We start from the raw sequence: 24,938 nt of genomic DNA, 5'->3' as shown, positions 1-24,938 counted from the left end.
AACTCCAGATTGGCAATTATTAATGAGTTTTAGTTGGTTTCGGTGAGATCCCTTGACCCAAGATTCTGTTTTAGGATCTGCTCCGCTGCCGTGTCCTGACTTCTGGAATCTTTGAGACCAAGTTCCAGGTGGACAAAGTCAACTTCCAGTAAGTAAATGGTTCCTTTTAAAAAAAAAAGAAAAAAGATATCTTGACGTCCCGTCTGGTAGGGAGAGTGGTAGATCAGTGTTGGCCCTTGGAGTGACCAGGTATCATTTCTCTCCTGCAGCATGTTTGACGTGGGCGGCCAGCGTGATGAACGCCGCAAATGGATCCAATGCTTCAATGGTACGGAAGCCGTGGGCTTCTCTGCTCTTTAAGGACATTTTGCTTTTCTAATTGTTAAGGATCACTTTCTCTGCTAACATGCCTTATGTTTGCTTTCTTGTGCTGAAGATGTGACTGCCATCATCTTCGTGGTTGCCAGCAGCAGCTACAACATGGTCATTCGGGAGGACAACCAGACCAACCGCCTGCAGGAGGCTCTGAACCTCTTCAAGAGCATCTGGAATAACAGGTTTGTGCAATGACGCCCCCCCCATCTCCTCCCTACTGATGTCAAGGTCAATAGAAAAGAATCTTGTACAAGTTCTTGTGCAAGCATCTCAAACGACTTGCAAAAAGAATACTCTCTTTTCCTGGGCAATAAACCCGCTTCCCTCTTTCTTAGATGGCTGCGCACCATCTCTGTGATTCTGTTCCTCAACAAGCAAGATCTGCTGGCTGAGAAAGTCCTTGCTGGAAAATCGAAGATTGAGGACTACTTTCCAGAATTTGCTCGCTACACTACTCCTGAGGATGGTACGTATGGCCTTCTGCAGTTGATTAGTGCCCAATGGTCCCACGGGGTCTTGCATATGTTAAAGATTTCTGTTCTTGATTTTTAAAATGAATGATCTCTAAGAATGGAACTCCGCTTCCCCAGCCACCACCACCATCACACTATAAGGGGTCTGTAGGGGGAGCAAAAGAATCTCATTCTAATTACTTAAGTAACAAAATATTTATATTCTTTGCAGCGACTCCCGAGCCCGGAGAGGACCCACGCGTGACCCGGGCCAAGTACTTCATTCGAGATGAATTTCTGGTGAGTAGAGACTGTTGTTTACTTAATTCTAAATCTGAGGATCAAACCATCCAGTTCCTCCATGTTATTTCACCAACAGCCAGCGTGACTCTTAGCCTTTGTGCCCTTCAGTTGGGGATTGTTTCAACATAATGTCAATAACTGGTGGACAGAGCTTGGTAGATGACATCTACTGGTGAGTTACTGGCGAGGTGGCACTGACCACCATTCCTTCTGTCCCCACAGAGAATCAGCACTGCGAGTGGAGATGGGCGCCACTACTGCTACCCTCACTTCACCTGCGCTGTGGACACCGAGAACATCCGCCGTGTGTTCAACGACTGCCGTGACATCATCCAGCGCATGCACCTCCGTCAGTATGAGCTGCTCTAAGAAGGGAACCTTCAAATTTAATTAAGGCCTTAAGCACAATTAATTAAAAGTAAGATGTAATTGTACACGCAGTTGATCACCCACCATAGGGCATGATTAACAAAGCAACCTTTCCTCTCCCTCAAGTGATTTTGCGAAACCCCCTTTACCCTACAGCTTGCTTAAATATTCCAAATTTAGAAAGCTTAAGGCGGCCTATAGGTTAAGATTAAGAAAAAAAGGCCATAAATGTTCCCTTCTCTCTTTAAGTAACTAAAATAATAGCAGCAAACAGAAATAAATGAAATAAATATCGTGTTGTGCAGCATTAAAAAAATCAAAATAAAAATTAAATGTGAGCAAAGATGTGACTCCTGTGAATTATTTGTGGTTTCGAGCAAACACGCATTGTTCAGGGTTTGGACTACATCAAAAGTTGGGAGGCCCCCATGTTTAGGTGACAAGGCCGCAAGCTTATAAGTGGGTGTAAAATCTTGCCACACTTTTTGTTGACCTAATCTTGGGTTTCTGAAAACAATTTTCAGACAATACCAAATGTCTACTCTGTCCTCCTCCCAAACCCATGCCCCAAAGAAAACCACTAAGGTCCATCAAAAAATTCTATACTTTGATCATTGCTGCCCTATCCAAGTATTCTACCAGCTTATACCTTTATATACTATCTTGTGGTATGCCTACTTCCCTCCTCTCCCCAAAATAGATGTCTGCTTTTCAGCTCTCTGTCCATCCAGCATCTCAACTGGGTGGGAGGAATTTAGTAATGCAGTTTCATATCAAGGGGATTTACTCAAGAAATAGTGTACAATGTATATTAAATCATCATACTGTACACACTAAATATATTAAAATTTGTCAATTATAACTCAGTAAAAATGGTGGGGGGTGGGAGGGAGGTAGAGGGTCGGGAGGAATAAAGCTGGTACAAAGCTATCAAATAGTTACAAATAAATAGTGTAGTGATTAAGGAAAAATTAGGCTGGATCCCTATCTCATTCCATATATAAATGAACTCAATGTGCAGCAAACATGTATGTTTAAATACAGACAGTTACTTTAAAAATGGCTATCTTTACAATTAAAATCTTGGTTTATAGAAGGCCTCTCTAAGCATGACCTAAGATTTAAAAAATTTAAATGGGGGGAGGACTGAAAAAAAAATTAAAATCAAATATGAATGGGGGCAGGGGTGGGAACTGGGTAAAAATACATAAGAAAGGATTCATTTCCCTAATAGGCAAAGAGCTCTTAAGCATTAATAAGCAAGCCCATCACAAAAATGGGCAGGGTACATGAACAAGCAATTTTACTTTTTAAGATGGTACAAATAACTAATTACCTCTACCTCATCTCATACACAGATGAACTCAGTGGGTCAAACACATATGTTTAAATATAAAAATGTACTTTAAAAATGGTGATTTTTACAATTAAAATCTTAGTTTATAGAAGACTTCTTTAAGCATGACCTAAGATTAAAAACTATAAAGCAGGGTTGGGGAGATGGGAGAGGATGTTACATAAAATATGAATCAAGGTGGGGGTAGGGGTGGAAATTGGGTAACAATATGTAAGAAAGGATTAATTATACGAATTAGCAAAGAGCTCTTAAGAATTAATAAGCAAGCCATCACAAGAATGGGCAAGATACATGAACAAGCAATTTTACTTTTAGAAAAGGTACAAATAACTATACCTCATCCCACACAAATGAACTCAGTGTTGGTCAAACACATATGTTTAAGTACTAACATGTACTTTTAAAATGGCAATTTTTACAATTAATTAAAATCTTATAGAAGGCCCCTCTAAGCATGACCTCAGATTAAAAAGTATAAAGTCAGGGTGGGGAGGTGGGGTGGGAGACGGCTATACAAAACTTAAATAAGAACAGGGTTGGGGTAGAAACTGGGTAAAAATACATAAGACATAAGAAAGCATTAATTTCCCTAATAAGCAAAGAGCTCTTATTTAATAAGCCATCACAAAATCGGGCAAGATACATGAACAAGCAATTTTACTTTTTAAAAAGGTACAAATAACTAATTATCTCTACATCATCCCATACACAAATGAACTCAGTGTCGGTCAAACACATATGTTTAAATACAGACGTGTACTTTTAAAATGGTGATTTTTACAACTGAAATCTTAGTTTATAGAAGGCCCATCTAAGCATGACCTAAGATTAAAAAAATGTATAGTGGGGGTGGGGGATGGGGTAGGAGAGGGCTGTATAAAATGTAAGATCAAATATGAATGTGGGTGGGGGTGGAACTGGGTAAAAATATGTAAGAAAGGATTAATATCCCTAATAAGCAAAGAATCCCTAAGAATTAATAAGCAAGCCATCACAAAATGGGCAAGGTATATGAACAAGCAATTTTACTTTTTAAAAAGGTACAAATAACTATTCCTACCCTCATTCCATACACAAATGGACTCAATGTGGGTCAAAAACATATATTTAAATATAAAAATATATCTTTAAAATGGCTACCTTAAAAATAAAATATTGGTTAAGATTTAAAAACCATAAAGTGGGGGCTGGCTGAGGAGAGTATAAAACTTAAATGTGAATGGGGGCAGGGGTGGAGACTGGGTAAAAATCTGTAACAACAGGTTAATTTCCCTAACAAGCAAAGAGTTCTTAAGAATTAATAAACAAGCCCATCACAAAAATGGGCAAGGTACAGGAACAAGCAATTTCACTTTCTAAAAAGATACAACTAACTAACATTGGGGAAACCATGCAACTTCACATATAATGAAGTGAAATACAAATAAAAATCTTGCACCATTGCTAGGGGAGGGAATGGGCACCAGCACTCATAGGTCCCACACCAAACTCACTGAATCCTTGATGGGTTATGGCTTGGACCCAAGATCCTCTTGGGCTTCCTAGTCCTTCATCCCCAGGCTCATCCCTTAAGCTCGTGGTCACCCATGGTGTGGCTTCCTAGAAGGTTGGGAGGGAGAGACCAGCTCACCCCCAGCATCAACCATTGCACCCTCTGAAACAGGCCAAACGGGACATCAATTAAGTTGACTCTGTACGACAGGCCCAAATCCTAATTCCTGTTCTATTTTCCAGGTCATATTAATCCCAGCCAATTAATCCTCAAGCTCAGTACTGCAGAGGTGAGCAAAGAGTGTGCCACCAAGGGCAAGAAAAGTAGCAAACACCCCCTACCCATTAACCTTCCCAAAGTTCCTATGTAACATTCATTCCACATGAAAATTGTGTGCTTACTAGTGAGATTTCATCACAAAATGACACTCAAAAGCCGCCCAAATGAACATACAATCGACATGAGTGCTTGCTATGCAAATACAGCCAAAGACCCACCCTTTAAACTCACATAATCCTCCAAAGTACCCCAAATAAACACCAAACCCTGGGCAACAACTTCGGGACCAGCCCACCATAAAAACACCCATCCAGGTAAAGTACTGGCAGAGAATAGTTCACAAGCCCCTCTTCCAAGATGGCCACCTGGCGGCCCCACCCACCCAAAGATTCTAGAACCTTCTTGGAATAATCCACATTAGGTTGCCATAGTGCTGGCCACATATCCATCACAATTAGAAAACAAACTCTCAGGCTATAGAACATGTATACGTGAAAAATGCAATCCCAGAACCCCAGGCCCTTGCTTATCAAAACTGGCAGAGACTGTGATGATGTCCAGAAGGAAGGTAATAAAAGTCATAGTTACCCAGCACCTATCAGGCACCCATCGGCGTCTAACCAGGCAGGGTCCGCTGTTTCTGCCTTTTTTAACCAATGACTAAACATGGCCTAGAAAGGCCAAAATAACTTTCCCCAGGAAAGGTTAGTCAGCAGGGAAGATGGGCTTCAAACTCAGGTAGCCAAAGGCCATTGCTTGGCTGCTCTCATATCCTGTAGTTCTAGATGATACGGGAAAAGAGAGAGGGTCTCCTGCTAGTCTTTCCAGGATGTCAGTTGTGGGGAGACCATGACCCATGACCCCAAGGGGAAATCCTGCGTGCCTCCATTGGATTCCATAGCCGGTGGTGATGGGGGTAGGGAGATTCATGAGTAGGCAGCAGAGTGGGAGGGAAGAGTGTCCTCCTCCCTCAGAGTGGCACTGGACACATGCCCCAACCCGGGGATTGAACCTGCATCTCCTATGTCTCCTGCATTGCAGGCGGATTCTTTACCACTAATAATAAACCACTAAGTGGCCTGATGAAGCTTCAGTTTGAAGAAGGTCTAGAATTTTTACCCATCTTCACTTTCAAAAGCATCCCCAAAGAAATGGCCACCTCAGCACAGCCCTTCCATGTCAAATTGTGTTCTCTTATCATAATGGTTTCTTGGACATTTTTTGGTCTTTGTATTCAATTAACAGAGAGTAGAGAATCTATGCCAGCCACTGGGAGTTCAGCTCTCATGGAGTTTACGTCTATCAGGGGAGACATAAATTTACCAAATAAATAATTGAATTACAGATGATGACAAGGCCTCTGGGCTAGTAAACAGGTTGGAGGCAATGGGGAATGGGAACTATTAGAGGGATTCCACATGAGATAGAATAGCCAGGGGGGGCTTTTTGGAGGAGGAGGCTTTTCTTACTAGAACACAAAGGATAAGAAGAAGCTAGTCATTTAAGTACGAGTTACCAGTAGCAAACATCACTCTTCTTTATTGATATTAATTATTAAAATATTATTGTTAGCATTTATGGAGCACTTTACTGGCACTTTATGTGCCAGACAGTGTCCTAGGCCCTTTATAGGGGTTATTCCACTTAATCATTTTGAAACCCTAGGAGGATGTACCCTATCATCCATGTAAGATGTGCCCAATCTGTTATCCCACTGTACAAAAATTAAAAAGGTAAAATATATCTAAAACATTGTGAATAATTTATACAAACTATGCTTTTAACACTGGTTACACTATATAGGTCATGTAATATTCACTTAATTAATATAACTGCTACTCACACTGCTAATAGAGAGTTGGGAAATTTAGTGTCTCTATGATAATTTTTCTGTGTATCAACATTTATATACTATGAACAACTAGAATTGTCTGATTCTGCCTGTCTTGTTCTCTGTATCAGTTAGGAATGTATTCAGCTACACATAACGGAACCTGACTTGGAATGGAACAAACAGAGGCTTACATCTCTCACCAAGAATTCTGGAGGTAGGTGTTTCCTGGTCTTATCTCAGCAGCTCATCAAATGGCAGCGCCAATGCCTCCACAATTCTCTTGGCTTCTCTCTCCTGGTTGCAAAATGGTATATCTTAGCCTAAAGCAGAAAGGAGAATAGGACGCCCCAATCAGCTCTTTCATCTGGAATGCACATGCTTTGTAGATGCCCTTCATTCTCTCTACCATGTGAAATATACAGAGATACCAGGATAGCAAGATAGTTAGATGGCTAGATAAATAGCTAGCTAGCTAGCCAGCCAGCCAGAAAAGTATCTGTTCAATAACACTATTGCACATTCATGCGCACACACACACACACACACACGGATTTGTAATCTTTTGTTGCACCAACCTTAATGGAACATATCCACCCAGAACCTGTTGTTTTTAAGGATTAGGGAATACAACAGGTAAAACGTTCAAATCATAAAGGACTAACTTGCATAATTATATGTAAATCAGTTTGAAAGCTTGGATGAAATAGATAATTTTTCAGAAAAATACTGGTTAATCAGAATTGACTGGAGATCAAAAAAAAAATAAAAAAGACTAAGCGGGCCATATAACATAGAGAAAAAAAATACAGAGCCTAGAGAACACCATGACCAAAGGGCTTCAGGCTCTTGTGGGAAGCTAGAGAGTGCAAGAAAACGTGAACGTGGTTTCTAGGGCACCAGGGTCTGTTTCTTGATCTAAATTCTGATTAAGCAAGCATATTCTATTTGAGAAAATTCACAGAACTATCTACCTATGATTCATTTGATTTTTTTTTCCCGGTAATATATACTTGAAAAAATAATCTAGGATGAAAGGAAAGAAAGGATTCTTTATATATAATGAGGAAATGGAAAAAGGCAGACCCAGGTAGTTATATAGGGGAATTCTACTAAACCTTTAAAGTTCAAATAATTCCAATGCTACTTAAATTATTCAAGCATATAACCAAAGGAAAATTTCAAAATTACTTTTATAAAGTAAAACACTGATTCTAAAACATGCCAAAGATTGCATCCAAAAATAAAATTACAGCCCAATCTCATTTATGAATATCAATCATAAAACTTTAAAATATAAGCAAGCAGAATCCAATATCAGATTAAAAAAAAAACATCATGCCTAGGTGAGATTTATTCTTTGAATTCAAGGTTGGTTCAATATTAGCAAAACAGTAATATTTGCCAGAGTTTAATACCTATTTATATTTTTAAATAATCCAATAAAATAGTGATTAATGGATGCTCCCTTAATATGATGAATTTATGTAACATATACATAACATTAATTATATTATATAAATGTTATATATAGATAAATTATATGTGATACATTTATAAAACATATTTTTCACCAATACTCAACATTTTACTTGATGAAAAACATCTAAAGCTTTTCCACCAATGTCAAAAATAAGAATCAAAAAAGACAAGGTTGCCTCACATTGCCATACTATATCATTTTATTGAGCATAAGAGCCAATTCAATAAGACAAAAGAAAAGAATTAGAGGTCTGAGAATTGGAAATAAGTAAAACTATTCTTTATCACAAATGATATAATTAAATAACTTAACTCCCCCAAAAAGTTCACCAAAAAACCATTACTAAAAATTGAGAATTTAGCAAAGAACAGAGTTCTAAGATGAACATGCAAAAATCAATAGCCTTTCAAGTTTGATTTTCCTTCTGAACGATCTACCCAACAGCTGACTTGGACAACATAACCAACACATAGACACTAAGACTTAACAGATATATACCACTGAATAAATATTATTCTCAAATGCACATGAAATATTCTCCAGGATAAATCATGTGTTAAGTCACAAAACATAGCGCAATGAATTTAACATTAAAATCATTCTAAGTATCTTTTCCATCTAAAATGGAATGAAACTAGAAATCAAAACAGTAAGAAAATGAGAAAATTCACAAATATGTGGACACTACACACATTCATGAATGATGGTTGAGTCAAAGAGAAAACTAAAAGGAAATTTTAAAACTATGTTGGGATAAACAAAAATGAAAATATAACATGCCATAACTTATGGGGTGCAGTAAAAGCAGCAGTAAGAGGAGTGTTTATAATGATGGCCTCCAGCATTGAAAAAGAGGAGAGACCTCAAATAAACAGCATAACTTTACATCTCAAAGATCTAGAGAAAGAACAAACTCAGCTGAAAGCTAGCAAAAGAAAAGAAACAATAAAGATTGTAAATCAAATAGAGGGCACAAATCAAATAGAGAATAGAAAAACGGGGGGAAAACTAGGAATTGGTTCTTTGGAAAATATAAACAAAACCAACAAACCCTTAGTGAAACTAACAGAAAAAAAGAAGACTCAAATTTTAAAAATCAGAAGTGAAAGAGAAGCCATTACAACAGATGCCTCAGCTATTAAAAATAAAAAGATAATAAGGGATTATTATTAACAATTATATGCCAATAAACTAGATAACTTAGATGAATATATAAATTCCTAGAAACATACAACCCGCCAGAACTAAATCAAGAAGAAACAGAAATTCTGAACAGACTAATAACAAATAAAGCAGATTGAATTAGTAATCAAATCCTTCCCAACAAAGAAAAGCCCAGGGCTAGATGGTGTCATGGATGAATTCTACTAAACATTGATAGAGGAATTCATACCAATTCTTCTTAAACTCTTCCAAAATAACAGAAGAAGAGGGAGCACTTCCAAACTCATTTTATGAGGCCAGCATCTGATACCCTGATACCAAACCCAGATAAAGACACCATAAGAGGGAATTCCCTCATGCCCCAGTGTAGGACTCTGCTTTCACTACTAGGGCCTGGGTTCAATCCATAGTCAGAGAACTAAGATCCTGTAAGCCACATGGCATAGCCAAAACTACAGACCAATATCCCTGATGAACACAGATGCAAAAATCCTCAAAACACTAACGAACCAAATTTAATAATGCATTAAAAAGATCATATACCAAAAAAAATAAATAAATAAAAAGATCATATACCATGAACCAATGAGATTTATCCCTGGGATATAAAGATAGTTCAGCATGAAGAGTAAAAATCACACGATCATCTCAATGCAGAAAAACGTTTGACAAATGTCAACATCCATTCATAATTAAAAACTCTCAACAGGGGCTTCCCTGGTGGCTCAGCACTAAAGAACCCGCCTGCCATTGCAGGAGATGTGGGTTCAATCCCTTGTCTGGGAAGATCCCACATACCTCACAGCAACTAAGCCTGTGTGCCACAACCACTGAGGCCCACCTGCTGCACAGCCTGTGCTCTGCAACAAGAGACACCACTGCAATAAGAAAGCCCGGCTACTGCAATGAGGAGCAGCCCCTGCTCATTGCAACTAGAGAAAAGCCCGGGCAGTAACCGAGACCCAGTACAGCCATAAATTAATTAATTAATTAATTTAAAAAAAATCTCTCAACAAAATCAGTGTAGAAGGAACTTTCCTCAATACAATGAAGCCACCAAGGAAAAGCCCACAGCTAATACTGTAATAAATAGGGGAAAACTGAAAGCTTTTCCTCTAAGATTCAGTATAAAACAAAGATACCCACTCTCATCAGTTTTGTTCAGCATAGTACTAGAAGTTGTAGCCAGAGTATTAGACAGGAAAAAGAAATAAAAGTCATCCAGATTGGAAGGGAGGAAGCAAAATCAATTGTGTTTGCAGATGACATGATAGTATATGTAGAGAATTCTCAAGACTCAACAAAAACCAGAAAAACTGTTAGAACTAGTATGAATTCAGTAAAGTTGCAGGATAAAAAACATATAAAAAATGAGTCTCAATTCTATACAAACAACACATTATCCTACAAGGAAATACAGCAAACAATTCCATCACAATAGCAAGAAGAAAAACACAACAACTTAGAAATGAACCAAAGAGTTGAAAGACTGGTACACTAAAAATTATAAACCACTGATGAAGGAAATTAAAGAAAACAGAGGTGAGTGGAAAGACATCCTATATTCATGGACTAGAAGAATAGTATTAAAATAGCCGTACTACCCAAAATGGATCTATAGATTCAGCACATTCACTATCAAAACCCCAAAGGCATTCTTTACAGAAATAGAAAAAAAAAAATCCTAAAATTAACATGGAACAAAAGACCTCCAAATAGCAAAAACAATTTGAATAAGATCAACAAAGTGGGGATAACACACTTTCTTTTTAAAAGTACACTACAGGGACCTCCCTGGTAGTCTGTGTGGTAAGACTGTGTGCTCCTAAGGCAGGGAGCCTGAGTTTGATCCCTAGTCAGGGAACTAAATCCCACAAGATGCAACGAGAAGATCGAAGATCCTGCGTGCTGCAACTTAAGACCCTGCACAGCCAAATAAACAAATATTCTAAAAACCACATTACAAAGCTACAGTAATAAAAATAGTAATATATATTAGTAATAGATACTTAATTATATAATATATCACTATTGATATACATAATATATAATTATTATATAATATATACAATGTAATTATTATATAATTAACATATTTATATAATATATGCCCATGTAATGTTATATAACTGTTTATTTTGCATTATATGTATTTCATATCTATGGTTATGCTTCTATGAGTCTCACTCTGTTAGATCGATCTCACACATAAGGGAGATCACCCAGTACTTGTCTTTTTGTGTCTAGCTTATTTCACTTAGCATGTCATCCAGGTTCATTCACATTATCATAAACAACAGGATTTACTTTTTTTAAGGCTGAATAATATTCCATTGCATATACAATCTTTTTTTTAATCCATCCGTAAATAGATCAGTTTAGATTGTGTCCGTATCTTAGCTATTATGACTAATGCTGCAGTGAATGAGGGAGGATTATCTCAAGACACTGATTGCATTTCTTTCAGCAAGTACCCAGAAGTAGGACTACTGGATCATATGGTAGCTCTATTTTTAATTTTTCAAAGAATCTCCATACTGTTTTCCATAATGGCCACCCCAGTTTACATCCCATCAATAGTGTGTAAGTGTTCCCTAGTCTCCACATCCTCACCAACACTTACATTTTACCTTTTTGATAATAGTCACTCTGACAGGTGTGAGGCAGTATCTCATGGTAGTTTTGATTTGCATTTCCCACATGATTAGTGATAATGAGTGTGTTTTCATATACTGTTGGCCATGTGTATGTCTTCTTTTGAGAAATATCTATTCATGTCCTTTGCCTGTTTTCAGTTCAGTTCAGTCGCTCAGTTGTGTCCGACTCTTTGCAACCCCATGAATCGCAGCACGCCAGGCCTCCCTGTCCATCACAACTCCCGGAGTTTACCCAAACTCATGTCCATCGAGTTGGTGATGCCATCCAACCATCTCATCCTCTGTCGTCCCCTTCTCTTCCTGCCCCCAAATCCTTCCCAGCATTAGGGTCTTTTCCAATGAGTCAACCCTTCACATGAGGTGGCCAAAGTATTGGAGTTTCAGCTTCAGCATCAGTCCTTCCAATGAACACCCAGGACTGATCTCCTTTAGGATGGACTGGTTGGATCTCCCTGCAGTCCAAGGGACTCTCAAGAATCTTCTCCAACACCACAGTTCAAAAGCATCAATTCTTCAGCGCTCAGCTTTCTTCACCGTCCAACTCTCACATCCATACATGACCACTGGAAAAACCATAGCCTTGACTAGACAGACCTTTGTTGGCAAAGTAATGTCTCTGCTTTTTAATATGCTATCTAGGTTGGTCATAACTTTCCTTCCAAGGAGTAAGTGTCTTTTAATTTCATGGCTGCAATCATCACCTGCAGTGATTTTGGAGCCCCCAAATATAAAGTCAGCCACTGTTTCCACTGTTTCCTCATCTATTTACCATGAAGTAATGGGACCAGATGCCATGATCTTAGTTTTCTGAATGTTGAGCTTTAAGCCAACCTTTTCACTCTCTTCTCTCACTTTCATCAAGAGGCTTTTTAGTTCCTCTTCACTTTCTGCCATAAGGGTGGTGTCATCTGCATATCTGAAGTTACTGATATTTCTCCTGGCAATCTTGATTCCAGCTTGTGCTTCTTCCAGCCCAGCGTTTCTCATGATGTACTCTGCATAAAAGTTAAATAAGCAGGGTGACAGTATAAAGCCTTGACATACTCCTTTTCCTATTTGGAACCACTCTGTTGTGCCATGTCCAGTTCTAACTGTTGCTTCCTGACCTGCATACAGGTTTCTCAAGAAGCAGGTCAGATGGTCTGATATTCCCATCTCTTTCAGAATTTTCCACAGTTGATTGTGATCCACACAGTCAAAGGCTTTGGCATAGTCAATAAAGCAGAAATCGATGTTTTTCTGGAACTCTCTTGCTTTTTCGATGATCCAGCGGATATTGGCAATTTGATCTCTGGTTCCTCTGCCTTTTCTAAAACCAGCTTGAACATCTGGAAGTTCACAGTTCACATATTGCTGAAGCCTGGCTTGGAGAATTTTGAGCATTACTTTACTAGCGTGTGAGATGAGTGCAGTTGTGTGGTAGCTTGAGCATTCTTTGGCATTGCCTTTCTTTGGGATTGGAATGAAAACTGACCTTTTCCATTCTTGTGGCCACTGCTGAGTTTTCTAAATTTGCTGGCATATTGAGTGCAGCACTTTCACAGCATCATCTTTCAGGATTTGAAATAGCTCAACTGGAATTCCATCACCTCCACTAGCTTTGTCCATAGTGATGCTTTCTAAGGCCCACTTGACTTCACATTCCAGGATGTCTGGCTCTAGGTGAGTGATCACACCATCATGAATATCTGAGTCGTGAAGATCTTTTTCATACAGTTCTTCTGTGTATTCTTGCCACCTCTTCTTAATATCTTCTGCTTCTGTTAGTTCCATACCATTTCTGTCCTTTATTGAGGCCTTTTCAAGTTATTAGGTTCTTTTTTTGAGTTTTATGAGTTCCTTACCAATTTTGGATATTAACCACTTATGTACATCTATTATTCTATTCCCTACATTGTCTTTTCCCTCTGTTGAGTGTTTCTGTGTTCAACCTTTTTGGTTTAATGCAATCTCACTCACCTATTTTTGCTTTTGTTGCCTGTGCTTTCAGTATCCAAAGAATCACCACCCAAATCATTATCAAAAACTTTTTCCTATATTTTCCTGTATTAGTTTTATGGCTTCAGATCTTATGTTTAAGTCTTTAACCTATTTTGAGTTGATTTTTTTTTTTTTACCATTTTTTAAATTGAAGTATAGTTAATTTACAATGTTGTGTTAGTTTCAGGTGTACAGCAGTCTATGGACAAATAGATAAAAGAAAATACTGTATATGCAATGGAATATTATCCAACCTTTAAAAAAAGAAGTAAATCCTGTCATTTATGAGAATATGAATGAACCTAGGTGACATTATGCCAAGTGAAATAAGCTAGACACAAAAAGCCAAGTACTGTGTGATCTTCCTTATGTGTGGGATCTAACAGAGTGAAACTCAAAGAAGCAGAGGGTTAGGATTAGTGGTTGCCATGGGTTGGGGTTATACAGGGGAGGGGAGGGATAGTTTAGGAGGTAAAGTTTCAGCTATGCAAACGAACAAGTTCTGGGGATCTGATGTACACAATATGACTGTAGTTAATACTGCCTTGTGCTTTAAATTTGCTAGGAGAGTGGACCCTAAGGTGTTCTCACTACAAAGAAATAACAGAAAAGAAAATCATAACTATGTGAGATGATGGATATGTTAATGGACTTGATTATGGTGATAGTTTCACAATGTATACATATATCAAAACATCAAATTGTACAAGCTAAATACATATATTTTCCATAGTCCATGGAACTCTTCAGGCCAGAATACTGGAGTGGGTAGCTGCTCCCTTCTGCAGGGAATCTTCACAACCCAGAGATCGAACCCAGGTCTCCTGTATTACAGGCAGATTCTTTACTGACTGAGCCACCAGGGAAGCCCAGGAATGCTGGAGTGGGTAGCCTATCACTTCCCCAGGGGATCTTCCCAACCCAGGAATTGAACCAGGGTCTCTTGTATTGTAGGCAGATTCTTTACCAGCTGAGCTACCAGGGAAGTCCTTCCATTATCTATTATACCTCAATAAAGATGGGGAAAATCAATTAGCAGGTGAAAGGTAGAACAACAAAGTTTTTGGGAGAAAACATAGGAAACTACTGCTTGGATAGGACTCACATGTTGTATTTCATTTGTATGACTTTTAAAAAAAAACAACTTTTTAAATTTTATATTGGAGCATAGGGCTTCCCTTGTCATTCAGATGATAAATAGTCTGCTTGCAATGCAGGAGACCTGGTTTCAATCCCTGGGTCGGGAAGATCCCCTGGAGGAGGGCAGGGTAATCCACTCCAGTATTCTTACCTGGAGAACCCCATGGACAGAGCAGCCTGGTGGGCTACAGTCCATGGGGCTGGATAGGGTCCGACATGACTGAGCAACTAACACACACATACACATAGCCGATTAACAATATGGTGATAGTTTCAGGTGGACAGTAAAAGGACTCAGCCACATACATACATGTATCCACTCTCCCTCATATGTAACTGTTAAATTTTGCCTAATTCATAGGTTTTTTTCCTCTCATCCTTTTTTTTTTAAACAACTCTTATTACAATTTATTTAGTTGTTAAAGGAAAAGGGTTATTTGTCCTCTAGAGTTTTCCCTAGTTTAGATTTTGCCACCCTGCAGTTCAGACCTATTTGGAATTCTTATTTGAACAAAACAACAATTATGAAAAAAATTAAAATAGAAATATAAAAAGTAATGAAATTATCAGGGAAATTTGAACAAGTGGTTATTTGACAATATTTTAAAAATTAGTGTTAACTTTTTAATATGTGACAAGGGAATTATGGTTTTATTTTTAAAGGAATTGTAATATTTTAGGTGTACACAATGAAACAAAATAATATGATGTTCCAAAAGAATCTAATGGGGTCGGGGTGGGAGTTGTAGCAGCAGGTGTCTGGTAATTCCTTAACAACAGGCTCTTCCAGCACAGAAGTGGGAGCAGGGGAGAAGGCTTGATTTGTAACATTTGCCAATTTCCGTGATGTAAATACTCCCACCGTGGTTGGCTGCAAACTCCCAGTAGTGTGTCATTGAACACAGAATTGGGAAGAGAATCTTGGGTCTTAGAACGGATAATGGAACTGTGTTTGGCAGGCAGAGCAAGTCAGCTCTAGGACATCACTGGTATCGGGCAGAGGCCAAACAGGATCAGCTTCGAGTCCATCCTGGTTGAACCTGAAAGATGAGTCCTTGGAGGGTTCATTAATTATTCTAATTTTAAAAATTGAGACATAATTGACATACAATATTATATTTGCTTGAGGTGTGCAACGTAATGATTTGACTTATTTATTGCTAAATGATCACCACAATAAATTTAACATCCATCCATCACCACACAGTTAAAAATTTTTTGTGATGAGAACTTTCAAGATCTCTCTTAGCATCTTTCAAATAGACAATTTCATTAACAATAGTCATTATGTTGTACACGACACCCCCATCTAATTCTGTGTATGCTCATTTTGTATCAAAATTTTAAAAACAAGAAAAAAGAAAGAAATATCCTAAATCTCAAGATTAAACTTTTTTTTTTAAACTTCCAGGGTAATGAGTGGCAAATAATTATAAACAAGAATTAGGACTTCCCTAGGGGTCCGGTGGTTAAAAATCTGCCTGCCAGTGCAGGGGACATGGATTCGATCCCTGGTCCACGAAGATCCAACATGCCATGGAACAACTAAACCCGTGAGCCACAACAACTGAGCCTGCATGCTCTAGATAGAGCCCATAGTCAGTAGCAATAGAAGCCACTGCAATAAGAAGCCCATGCATCGCAACTAGAGAGTAGCATCGCTTGAGAAAGCCAGCTTACAGCAAGGAAGACTCAGTGCAGCCAAAAATAAATAAGTTCATGAGAAAAAAAAAAAAGAGAATTACATGTAATCACATCAGTGGTCCATGAGAGACTTGCCAAAGTAAATTAATGATAAAAGTAAGAGCCACAGTGTTACTCAGTGCCCACAATCTGCTTGACCTTGTTTAGTGCTTTACGAGGAATAACCCAAGGGGCTATTATCATCCGTGTTTCACAAACAAGGAACACGACAACCAGAAAGCTGAACAACTTCCTTGGTCTACAATCAAGCAGCCATAAGGGGCAGTGATGGGATTCAAATCCAGATAATCAGGCCCCAGAGCCTGTGATTTTAAACTCTGACCTAAGACACTTGATTCAACACCCAAATTTGTTGGATTGGAAATAAATCAATGATGTTGCTGAAAGACAGTCAATATGTGTTGAGCTGTACTTAGTCGCATCGAACTCTGCGACCCCGTGGACTGTAGCCCACCAGGCTCCTCTGTCCATGGAACTCTCCAGGCAAGAATACTGGAGTGGGGTTGCCATTTCCTTCTCCGGGGGATCTCCCCGACCTAGGGACTGAACCCAGTTCTCTTGCCTCTCCTGCGTTAGCAGGTGGAATCTTTACCACGGCTCCACCTGGGAAGTCACTGATGCACCCTGTGGACCTGTGCTGGACCAAATGATAAGCAAGGAGCTCAAGCTGCTGAGCACCACCCTAAGGAAGTCTGAGTGCCCTCCATGTCTTTAGAGCACACATTTTGAGACACAAATGTGGTTTTGTAATTAGGGACTTTGGGTCTTGCTATGTAGATGGTCTCCAGCCTTGCATCCCAGATTTCTTCCTCTCTAAAGTGAGAAATACAAACTGACAGCCATGATTCCGGCTGGGAGGTCAGACTTGGGAGTAGGTGTAGGAAGAGAGTGAAAGAAAGAAATACTCCCATTTAAGAATCTGGAATCAATGGCCTTGACCATGCAGCCCAGAAGAGCACCTGTCATTCAAAGTCATGAAGAGTTTGAAAATGAAACACCTGGAGGAACAGGAGGGCCTTTCCATCGTCTCTTGAAATTAATGAGCTCATCACGGTGGCTCTTTCAATAATAGGAAGGTGAATGTAAGACCTCCCTGGCCCTACCTACCAAAATTTTTCTCATGGCTCTCAAGATTCTAATGCCTTAGATTCTTTAAGTTTGATGAACCCTTTAATGTAGTTTCACTCAGGTGATTTGATGATGCATTTTCCCCTTAATTTCAAGCCAAAAAATTATTTTAGTACCAGATTGCAAATAGACTGGCTACTAAAAAGCTGTAGATCAGAGAAATAGAAGCTCCTAAAGAAAAAAAAATGGTAAAAAGGTGAGGGGAAAATCAAACTGGTGCAGAAAGTTTTAAGGAGAAATTCAAGTTTTCTCGCCTTCTCAAAAAAAAAAAGAATTATTGTCACTGAAGTAGCTGGAATAGTTCTTACTTGTCTCTAGGAACCAGAATTCAATGAATACATATTGCAGAAATGAATACATATTGCACAAGAGAAGGGGCCTTTCTTTAATTAGTAACTGGAAAATCTAAAAACCAGCAGATAATCCAGGTTAAGTTCAAAATGACAGTACATGATAACAAAGCATTAAACCTTTACCCATAAAATTGTAACTCATTGTACAATTCATTGACAAATCACCCCATAAAGAATTCCACAATTGCTTCTCTCTGCAACTATAAACACCTCCATTTTCTTCATATAGAGGTTCAAATATTCTTATAATAGTTTCAGCAATAAATTGAAGTTGTAGTAGTAGCTTACCCTTTGTCTTATGGCTTTTACTTTTATTTAGTATTAATAATAGCAGTAGAGACACAATGAGGTCCCTGGTGTGTGCCTGTGATGAGTTCAATCGATCAAGGTTCAACCCTTGATGAAATCCATTGTGTCTTCAAAGTAAAACTGTTGTTTCTATATAAAAGAGGATCTGTTTTACACTACTGAAGAGAAAAATTAAACTTATGTCACTTTTTTCCCCCCAATTGGGAGTTTTAAATTTGGACATGGAATTAACTCATCCTCCCATATGACCATGATAAGGTTGATTCAGTGAATCTGCTGCAACTCAAACCTTTACTGTAAGATTTTAAACTCAGGTGAGTTTCAGGAGTCAGTTTCTGCCCTTGTGCTCAAAATAAGCAATTCTGACAGTTTTCCTCTGCATTCCATTGCGGCTTTAGGTTCATCAAAGCTGGTTCCACTAGTTGGTACCATCTGAGGAATGTTATCACTTTGGGCTTGCTTCTGCCTCCTTTAGTTCTTCCCCCAAATGATACTGATCCTTTGTCTCCTGACCCTGATGCTTGATGCACCTCTTTACAAATTAAGAGATGAATCATAGCAAACAGGATCCAGACCACAGAAAGTGGGGTTTAGGGACAGAAGGCAAAGGATGAATATCACAAATCAGTCAGTATGTTTCTCTAGTTAATAGAACAAAGGAGAAGACCCTTCAGTAACTCAATGGGAATTGAAAAGGCATTTGAGAGCACTAGGTTTCCCTGTTTGTTTTTTTTTTTTAAAGGCCTTGGCAGAATGGTAATAAAAGGACACTTCCTTAATACCACCGGTAGTGAGAATGGATCCAGCAGCCAGCAATACTCAACATTCTTGAAGTCAGGAACAACAAATTTCTATTCTCATCACTGTTATTTAATTTTGTTCTGAAAACTGCACTTCTAGAACAATTAGACAAAATAATAATAACAAATGGAATTAAATACATGAGAAAGTAGAAGGTAACATTCTCATTATGTGTGGGTGATATGATTGTATGACTTAAGAAAATCCCAAAGAAAGCTTGCTAAGTGTACTACAGTATGAAATTAACACGAGCACTGGGCACTAAGTGTTTTAATACTCACCTACTGGTATGTAGTACCGGTAAAAGATAACATCTATGGAATAGTTACCCTGGGCCAGGCACTGTTTAATTCTTTGCTACTCATAAACTATACAACTATAGCAATAAAATTTTATACTTACTGAGTGTTTATTATGGGCTAGGCCTTGTCAAAATACTTCAATACTTTTGACAATTGTAAGAGGCTTTAAATCCTGTTTGTGTCATATGATATTATAGATTAAAAATGTGTTGTTACTACATATATTTATATAACATAGCTTATAATTACACATATATGTGAATTTACACATTATCTATTAAATTATATATAATTTGTTATACTATGCATTATAAATTTTATTTTATTACCAATTAGTCATGGTTATATTTTTATATTACAACATACTTACATAACATTTCACATGCTATAATTACATATATATAAAATAATATATTGCCAATTATATAATTTATTATGCTATACTATATTTTGTTATATAGATTAATATCTACTAATATTACATTTAGGGCCTCCCATGTCCCAAAGAGACTCGGGTTCGATCCCTGCGTTCAGAAGATCCCCTGGAGAAGGGAATGGCAACCCGCTCCAGTATTCTCGCCTGGAAAATTCCATGGACAGATGAGCCTGGCAGGCTACAGTCTGTGGTGCCACAAAGAGTCAGATATGACTGAGCACACACAACAATATGCTACATTACTACATAGTTATATATTTTACATCATAATTACATGTGTATAATGGATACAATAGTACACATTAAGTTACATACAACTAAACTACATTATACTACATTATGTTTTTAATCCCACCATCTATGGAGGAGGAAACTGAGGTACAGGAAGGCATCCTTCATCTGAGGTCATGAGGCTACTGGAACTCCCATGCCACTCTGCTCTGGCTCCAGAATCACTCCTTTTTTATTTTTGGCTGCGCTGGGGGCCACTGGGCACACAGGATCTTAATTCCCATACTGGAGATCGAACTGGTGCCCTCTGCAGTGGCAGCACTAGTCCTAACCAGTGGACCACAGGGAAGTCCCCAGAACCCCTGTTCCTAACCTCTGCACTCCCCACTCTCTCTGGCGCTGCTGAGCTCTCCACTGGCTGTGGGGACTTCTGCCTGCTCTGTGCCTGGAAAGAGACAGGCACAGACAGATGCTCTTGCATCTCCTGCATTGGCGGGTGGATGCTTGACCACTAGCTCCACCAGGGAAGCCCTAATGTTTCTGCCAAGGGTCAAAGGCTCAATGAGCATGTCGTGTGTGATTTTTAAATTCCAAATGGCCCCATTCTCCCAGCTACGTGGCACTGAGGGTGGGAGGAACACAAGGAAAGGCAGGGCGTGTGCAGGACACAGAAAGGGAGGCAAGGCCATTGGATTTCTTCCCTCAGGACTGTGAGGAAAGAACCACATGGAAACAACCACTGGTGACAGATGCTGCAGAGGAAGCATGTTGCGGGGGGCGGTCAGGGAGCGGCAGCTGGACCACTTTGGAGCTGAAATGGTAACCAGGAACCAGTGGGAGGAGCCAGGTGGCCGAGCTGGGCAAATGGAGCTGATAAGCAGGTAAGCAGAGGACACCCAGGAGAAAGAAGGGCCAGTGGGCAGCATCTGAGTTCTCACCAGCCTCCCAGGTCCATGCCTCTGTGGTTGCCCTGGATTCCCCTCAGCCACCACTCAGTTTCCTACCCTCCCACATACACACCTTGATTACTTCCAGGGAGTCTATATTTCTTGGTGGCATTAGTGATAAAGAACCCGCATGCCAATGCGAGAGATTTAAGAGACACGGGTTCGATCCCTGGGTTGGGAAGATCCCCTGGAGAAGGGCATGGCAACCCACTCCAGTATTCTTGCCTGGAAAATTCCATGGACAGAGGAGACTGGTGGGCTACAGTCCATGGGGTTGCAAGGAGTCAGACACGACTGAAGCAACTGAGCAAACACACACACACACATATTTCTTGCAATAACTGGTGTGTGTGCTAGTTGCTCAGTTCTGTCTGACTCTTTGCGAGCCCATGGACATAGAAGTCCATGGAATTCTCCAGACAAGAATACTGGAGTGGGGTGCCATTCCCTTCTCCAGGGGATCTTCCCGAACCAGGGTCTCCTGCATTGCAGGCAGTTTGTTTACCGTCAATAATTAGACCCACCCTAAAAACCACCTGATGGTTGGGTACAGAGTAAATGCACTCAAGAGTTTATAGCACATGTATCAACACTAACCTCTTATAAAGTAAAACCAGAAAAAGATACCAACCACCACAACAAGAAAAATTATAAAATATTTAAGAACAAACGTAACAAGCGCAGGTTTCTATTAGATGAAAACTGTAACTTTACTGAAATACATGGAATAAATGAAAAAAAAAAAAACCCTCTTTGTGCTTGGTTAGGAGGACTCCACATTGAAAGAAGACAATTCTCTCTAAACCAACCTCTAAATGTAACACAACCTCAGAGTACACTTTTTTTTTTTTGTCACTCCATGTGGCTTGTGGGATTTTGGTTCCCCAACAAGGAATCCAACCCATGGCCCCTGCCATGGAAGGGCAGAGTCCTAACCACCAGACCTCTAGGAAATTTCCTACCCTCATTTTTTTTTCCCTACCCTGATTTTTTGAAAGCAGCAAAATTATGCTATGTAGTTCACCCTGGAGATTGTAATCATACAAAAGAAAAGCAGATAAAATTCTGAAAACGAAGGTTATGGACAGGAGACTTGCTGACTAGATATAAAAAATATTCTAAATATTATAACCATGTTATAAAGAGACAGAGAATTAGAACAAAACATAAGTCCAGAGAAGAGACTAATCTCTTCTCTGGAAATCTAATATATGGAAATCTATAATATATTATAATCTATAACATATTGGAAATCTAATATATGATCCAAGTGGCATTTGAATGCATTGGTCAGGATTCGTCAGTTACACGTAACAGAAACTCAACATGAAATAGCTGAAGCAAAGCGGGGATTTGATGGAGATTCGTAACACTCCAGGAAGATCAAGGGTGGATATCTGCATCTTGGATTTATACTCCCAGTTTTTTTTTCCCCCATATGGTGAAAACCCTGTCCCATGCCCCAGTTCTTCCAATCTCACCATCAAAACTTGAACAAGAAACAAGCAACAGACCAAGCAGCATACCTTCACACACGCTTCCATTTGTATGAAAAGCGTGCATGCATGTGGTGTTGGGGAAGCATGTTTATCTGTTTGCGTATGTTTAAACTATGCCCACCGCAGCAGGATGCCTAGTAAACAGGCAATATTGGATGCCTCCAGGGAGCAGGTACAAGGTGAGAATCTTTTCCCTTTATTGGACCTCAGGAAAAGCATTAAAGATGGTCCCCAGGTCACAGCCCAGCCATCACTGGTCTATGCAGGTGCATCTTGTTTTATTGATCTACTTATTCCCTTTTACCTGCAATTTCCCTTTCCACTATTGCCAGAAATTCCAGGATGTTAGATGTCTAACCCTTTGGTATGTGTGTATGCTTGGGGAAAATGTGTAAATTGTCTGGGGGCACATTTTTGAAAAAATGAAGCAAGTTTATATATTAAAACAGTGCAATCACAGCAAGAGGCATATCAGATGTCATTTACTTGGACCCATTCTGCATTTTCTGCACCTTCACCAAATGAAACCATTATAAATGATTGATTGTGGTTTTGAAGTCACTTATTTTGAATTTGCATGTGAATATTGAACATGCTTCTTAATAGATATATCTACAATATTTTGAAGAGAACACATACATTTGCTCAGTATTTGCATTTGTCCAATGAGTTTGTAACTTCGTTTTTTAAATTTATTTTTAATTGGAGGATAATTGGTTTACAATACTATATTGGTTTCTGCCATATATCAATATGAATGAAACATAGCTGTACATATGTCCCCTCTCTCTTGAGTCTCCCTCCCACCTCCCACCCCATCCCATCCCTTTAGGTTATCCCAGAGCACCAGATTTGAGCTTCCTGCATCATGCAGTAAATTTACAGTGGCTATCTAATTTTACATATGGTAATGTATGTGTTTCAATGCTACTCTCTCAATTCATCCCACCCTCTCCTTCCCAATGAGTTTGTAACTTTGGATTTGACAAATGTGATAGCTCTAAGAATAAGTGGAAAACATGTATGCCAACATCAAACAAGTTGATGTTTTTAGGATTAAATATGTTAGTTCCTGTGCTAGTTATCTTATGGTATCTCGTTAGTCACCCCAAAATTAGATGGTGTATCCCAACATGTACTCTGATCAACCAGAAACAACAAACCTGGATTCAGATAAACCACCAAACTAAACCCAAACATAACCCATTATTCCTTCAAATTTCACTTTTAACCTTCTATTCTTGTTTTCTTATTCTCCTTCAGGGATCACAGTTCACTGTGCATCAGTTTCCAATAATCCCAATGGGCTCTGTTTGCCTATCTTCATTCATTAAAAAAGAAAAAAAAAAAGATTTGGATAGATTGGGAGCTTCCCAAGTGGCACTCGTGGTAAAGAACACTCCTGTCAATGCAGGAGACAGAAAACAGAACTTCCCGATCCCTGGGTCAGGAAGAATTCCTGAAGGAGGGCATGGCAACCCACTCCAGTATTCTTACCTGGAAAATTACAGGGATAGAGGAACCTGGCAGGTTATGGTCCATAGAGTCCCAAAGAGTTGGATATGACTAAAGCAACTTAGCATGCATGCATGTTGGATAGATCAAATATTTTTAAGATTTTTCTTGAGGTATAGTTGATTTACAATATTGTGTTAGTTTCGGGTGGAAGAACAGTGATTCAGTTATATACATCTGAATCTAAAGAATAATATATATTATTTATATTTATATATATTGTTAGATTTTTTTCCCTTATAGGCTATTACAAAATATAGAGTATTGCTCCCTTTAGTCATTTGATTTTACTCATTGTAGCAACAGGATGGTTGCTCTGCTGAGAAGCAGCAGCTTCAGTTCTGTTCAGTTCAGTCACTCAGTCGCGTCCGACTCTTTGCAACCCCATGGACTGCAGCACGCCAGGGCTCCCTGTCCATCACCAACTCCCAGAGTTTACCCAAACTCATCTCCATTGAGTCGGTGATGCCATCCAACCATCTCATCCTCTGTCATCCCCTTTTCCTCCTGCCTTCAATCTTTCCCAGCAAAAGGGTCTTTTCAAATGAGTCAGCTCTTCGCATCAGGTGGCCAAAGTATTGGAATTTCAGCTTCAGCATCAGTCCTTCCAATGAATATTCAGGACTGATTTCCTTTACAATGGGCTGGTTGGATCTCCTTGCAGTCCAAGGGACTCTCAAGAGTCTTCTCCAACACCACAGTTCAAAAGCATCAGTTCTTCAGCACTCAGCTTTCTTTATAGTCCAATTTTCACACCCATACATGACTACTGGAAAAACTACAGACCTTTGTAGGCAAAATCATGTCTCTGCTTTTTAATATGCTGTCTGG

At 39.1% G+C, this 24,938-nt stretch overlaps 1 protein-coding gene and 1 long non-coding RNA gene across 20 annotated transcripts in view; both read left to right on the top strand.

The window, feature by feature from the left end:
- GNAS (GNAS complex locus) overlaps positions 1-1,842 on the top strand; it is a 55,845-nt gene extending 54,003 nt beyond the window's left edge. For 17 of the 19 annotated variants that reach the window (XM_081559390.1, XM_081559389.1, XM_081559391.1 and 14 more), the window contains 6 exons: positions 75-148; positions 270-328; positions 437-557; positions 711-841; positions 1,060-1,127; positions 1,353-1,842. In XM_081559390.1, the coding sequence (XP_081415516.1) occupies positions 75-148; positions 270-328; positions 437-557; positions 711-841; positions 1,060-1,127; positions 1,353-1,499 (600 nt within the window). In that variant the 3' untranslated portion in view covers positions 1,500-1,842. Of the gene's footprint in view, positions 1-74; positions 149-269; positions 329-436; positions 562-710; positions 842-1,059; positions 1,128-1,352 lie in introns of all 19 variants that reach the window. The other 2 variants (XR_014073773.1, XR_014073775.1) reach the window with 1 other exon arrangement.
- Positions 1,843-5,077: 3,235 nt separating this feature from the next.
- The window catches only part of LOC145533033 (uncharacterized), a 52,568-nt gene continuing 32,707 nt past the window's right edge, over positions 5,078-24,938 (top strand). The window contains exons 1-2 of the long non-coding RNA XR_014073772.1: positions 5,078-5,195; positions 6,590-6,675. This is a non-coding gene — a long non-coding RNA (uncharacterized LOC145533033). The remainder of the gene's footprint in view (positions 5,196-6,589; positions 6,676-24,938) is intronic.

The sequence above is a fragment of the Giraffa tippelskirchi genome, chromosome 13 (assembly GCF_054371585.1).
Source record: "Giraffa tippelskirchi isolate mGirTip1 chromosome 13, T2T-mGirTip1v1.2.pri, whole genome shotgun sequence".
Classification (NCBI taxonomy): domain Eukaryota; kingdom Metazoa; phylum Chordata; class Mammalia; order Artiodactyla; family Giraffidae; genus Giraffa; species Giraffa tippelskirchi.
Note: the sequence above shows the minus strand (reverse complement) of the source record. Positions and strands in the feature narration are given on the sequence as shown.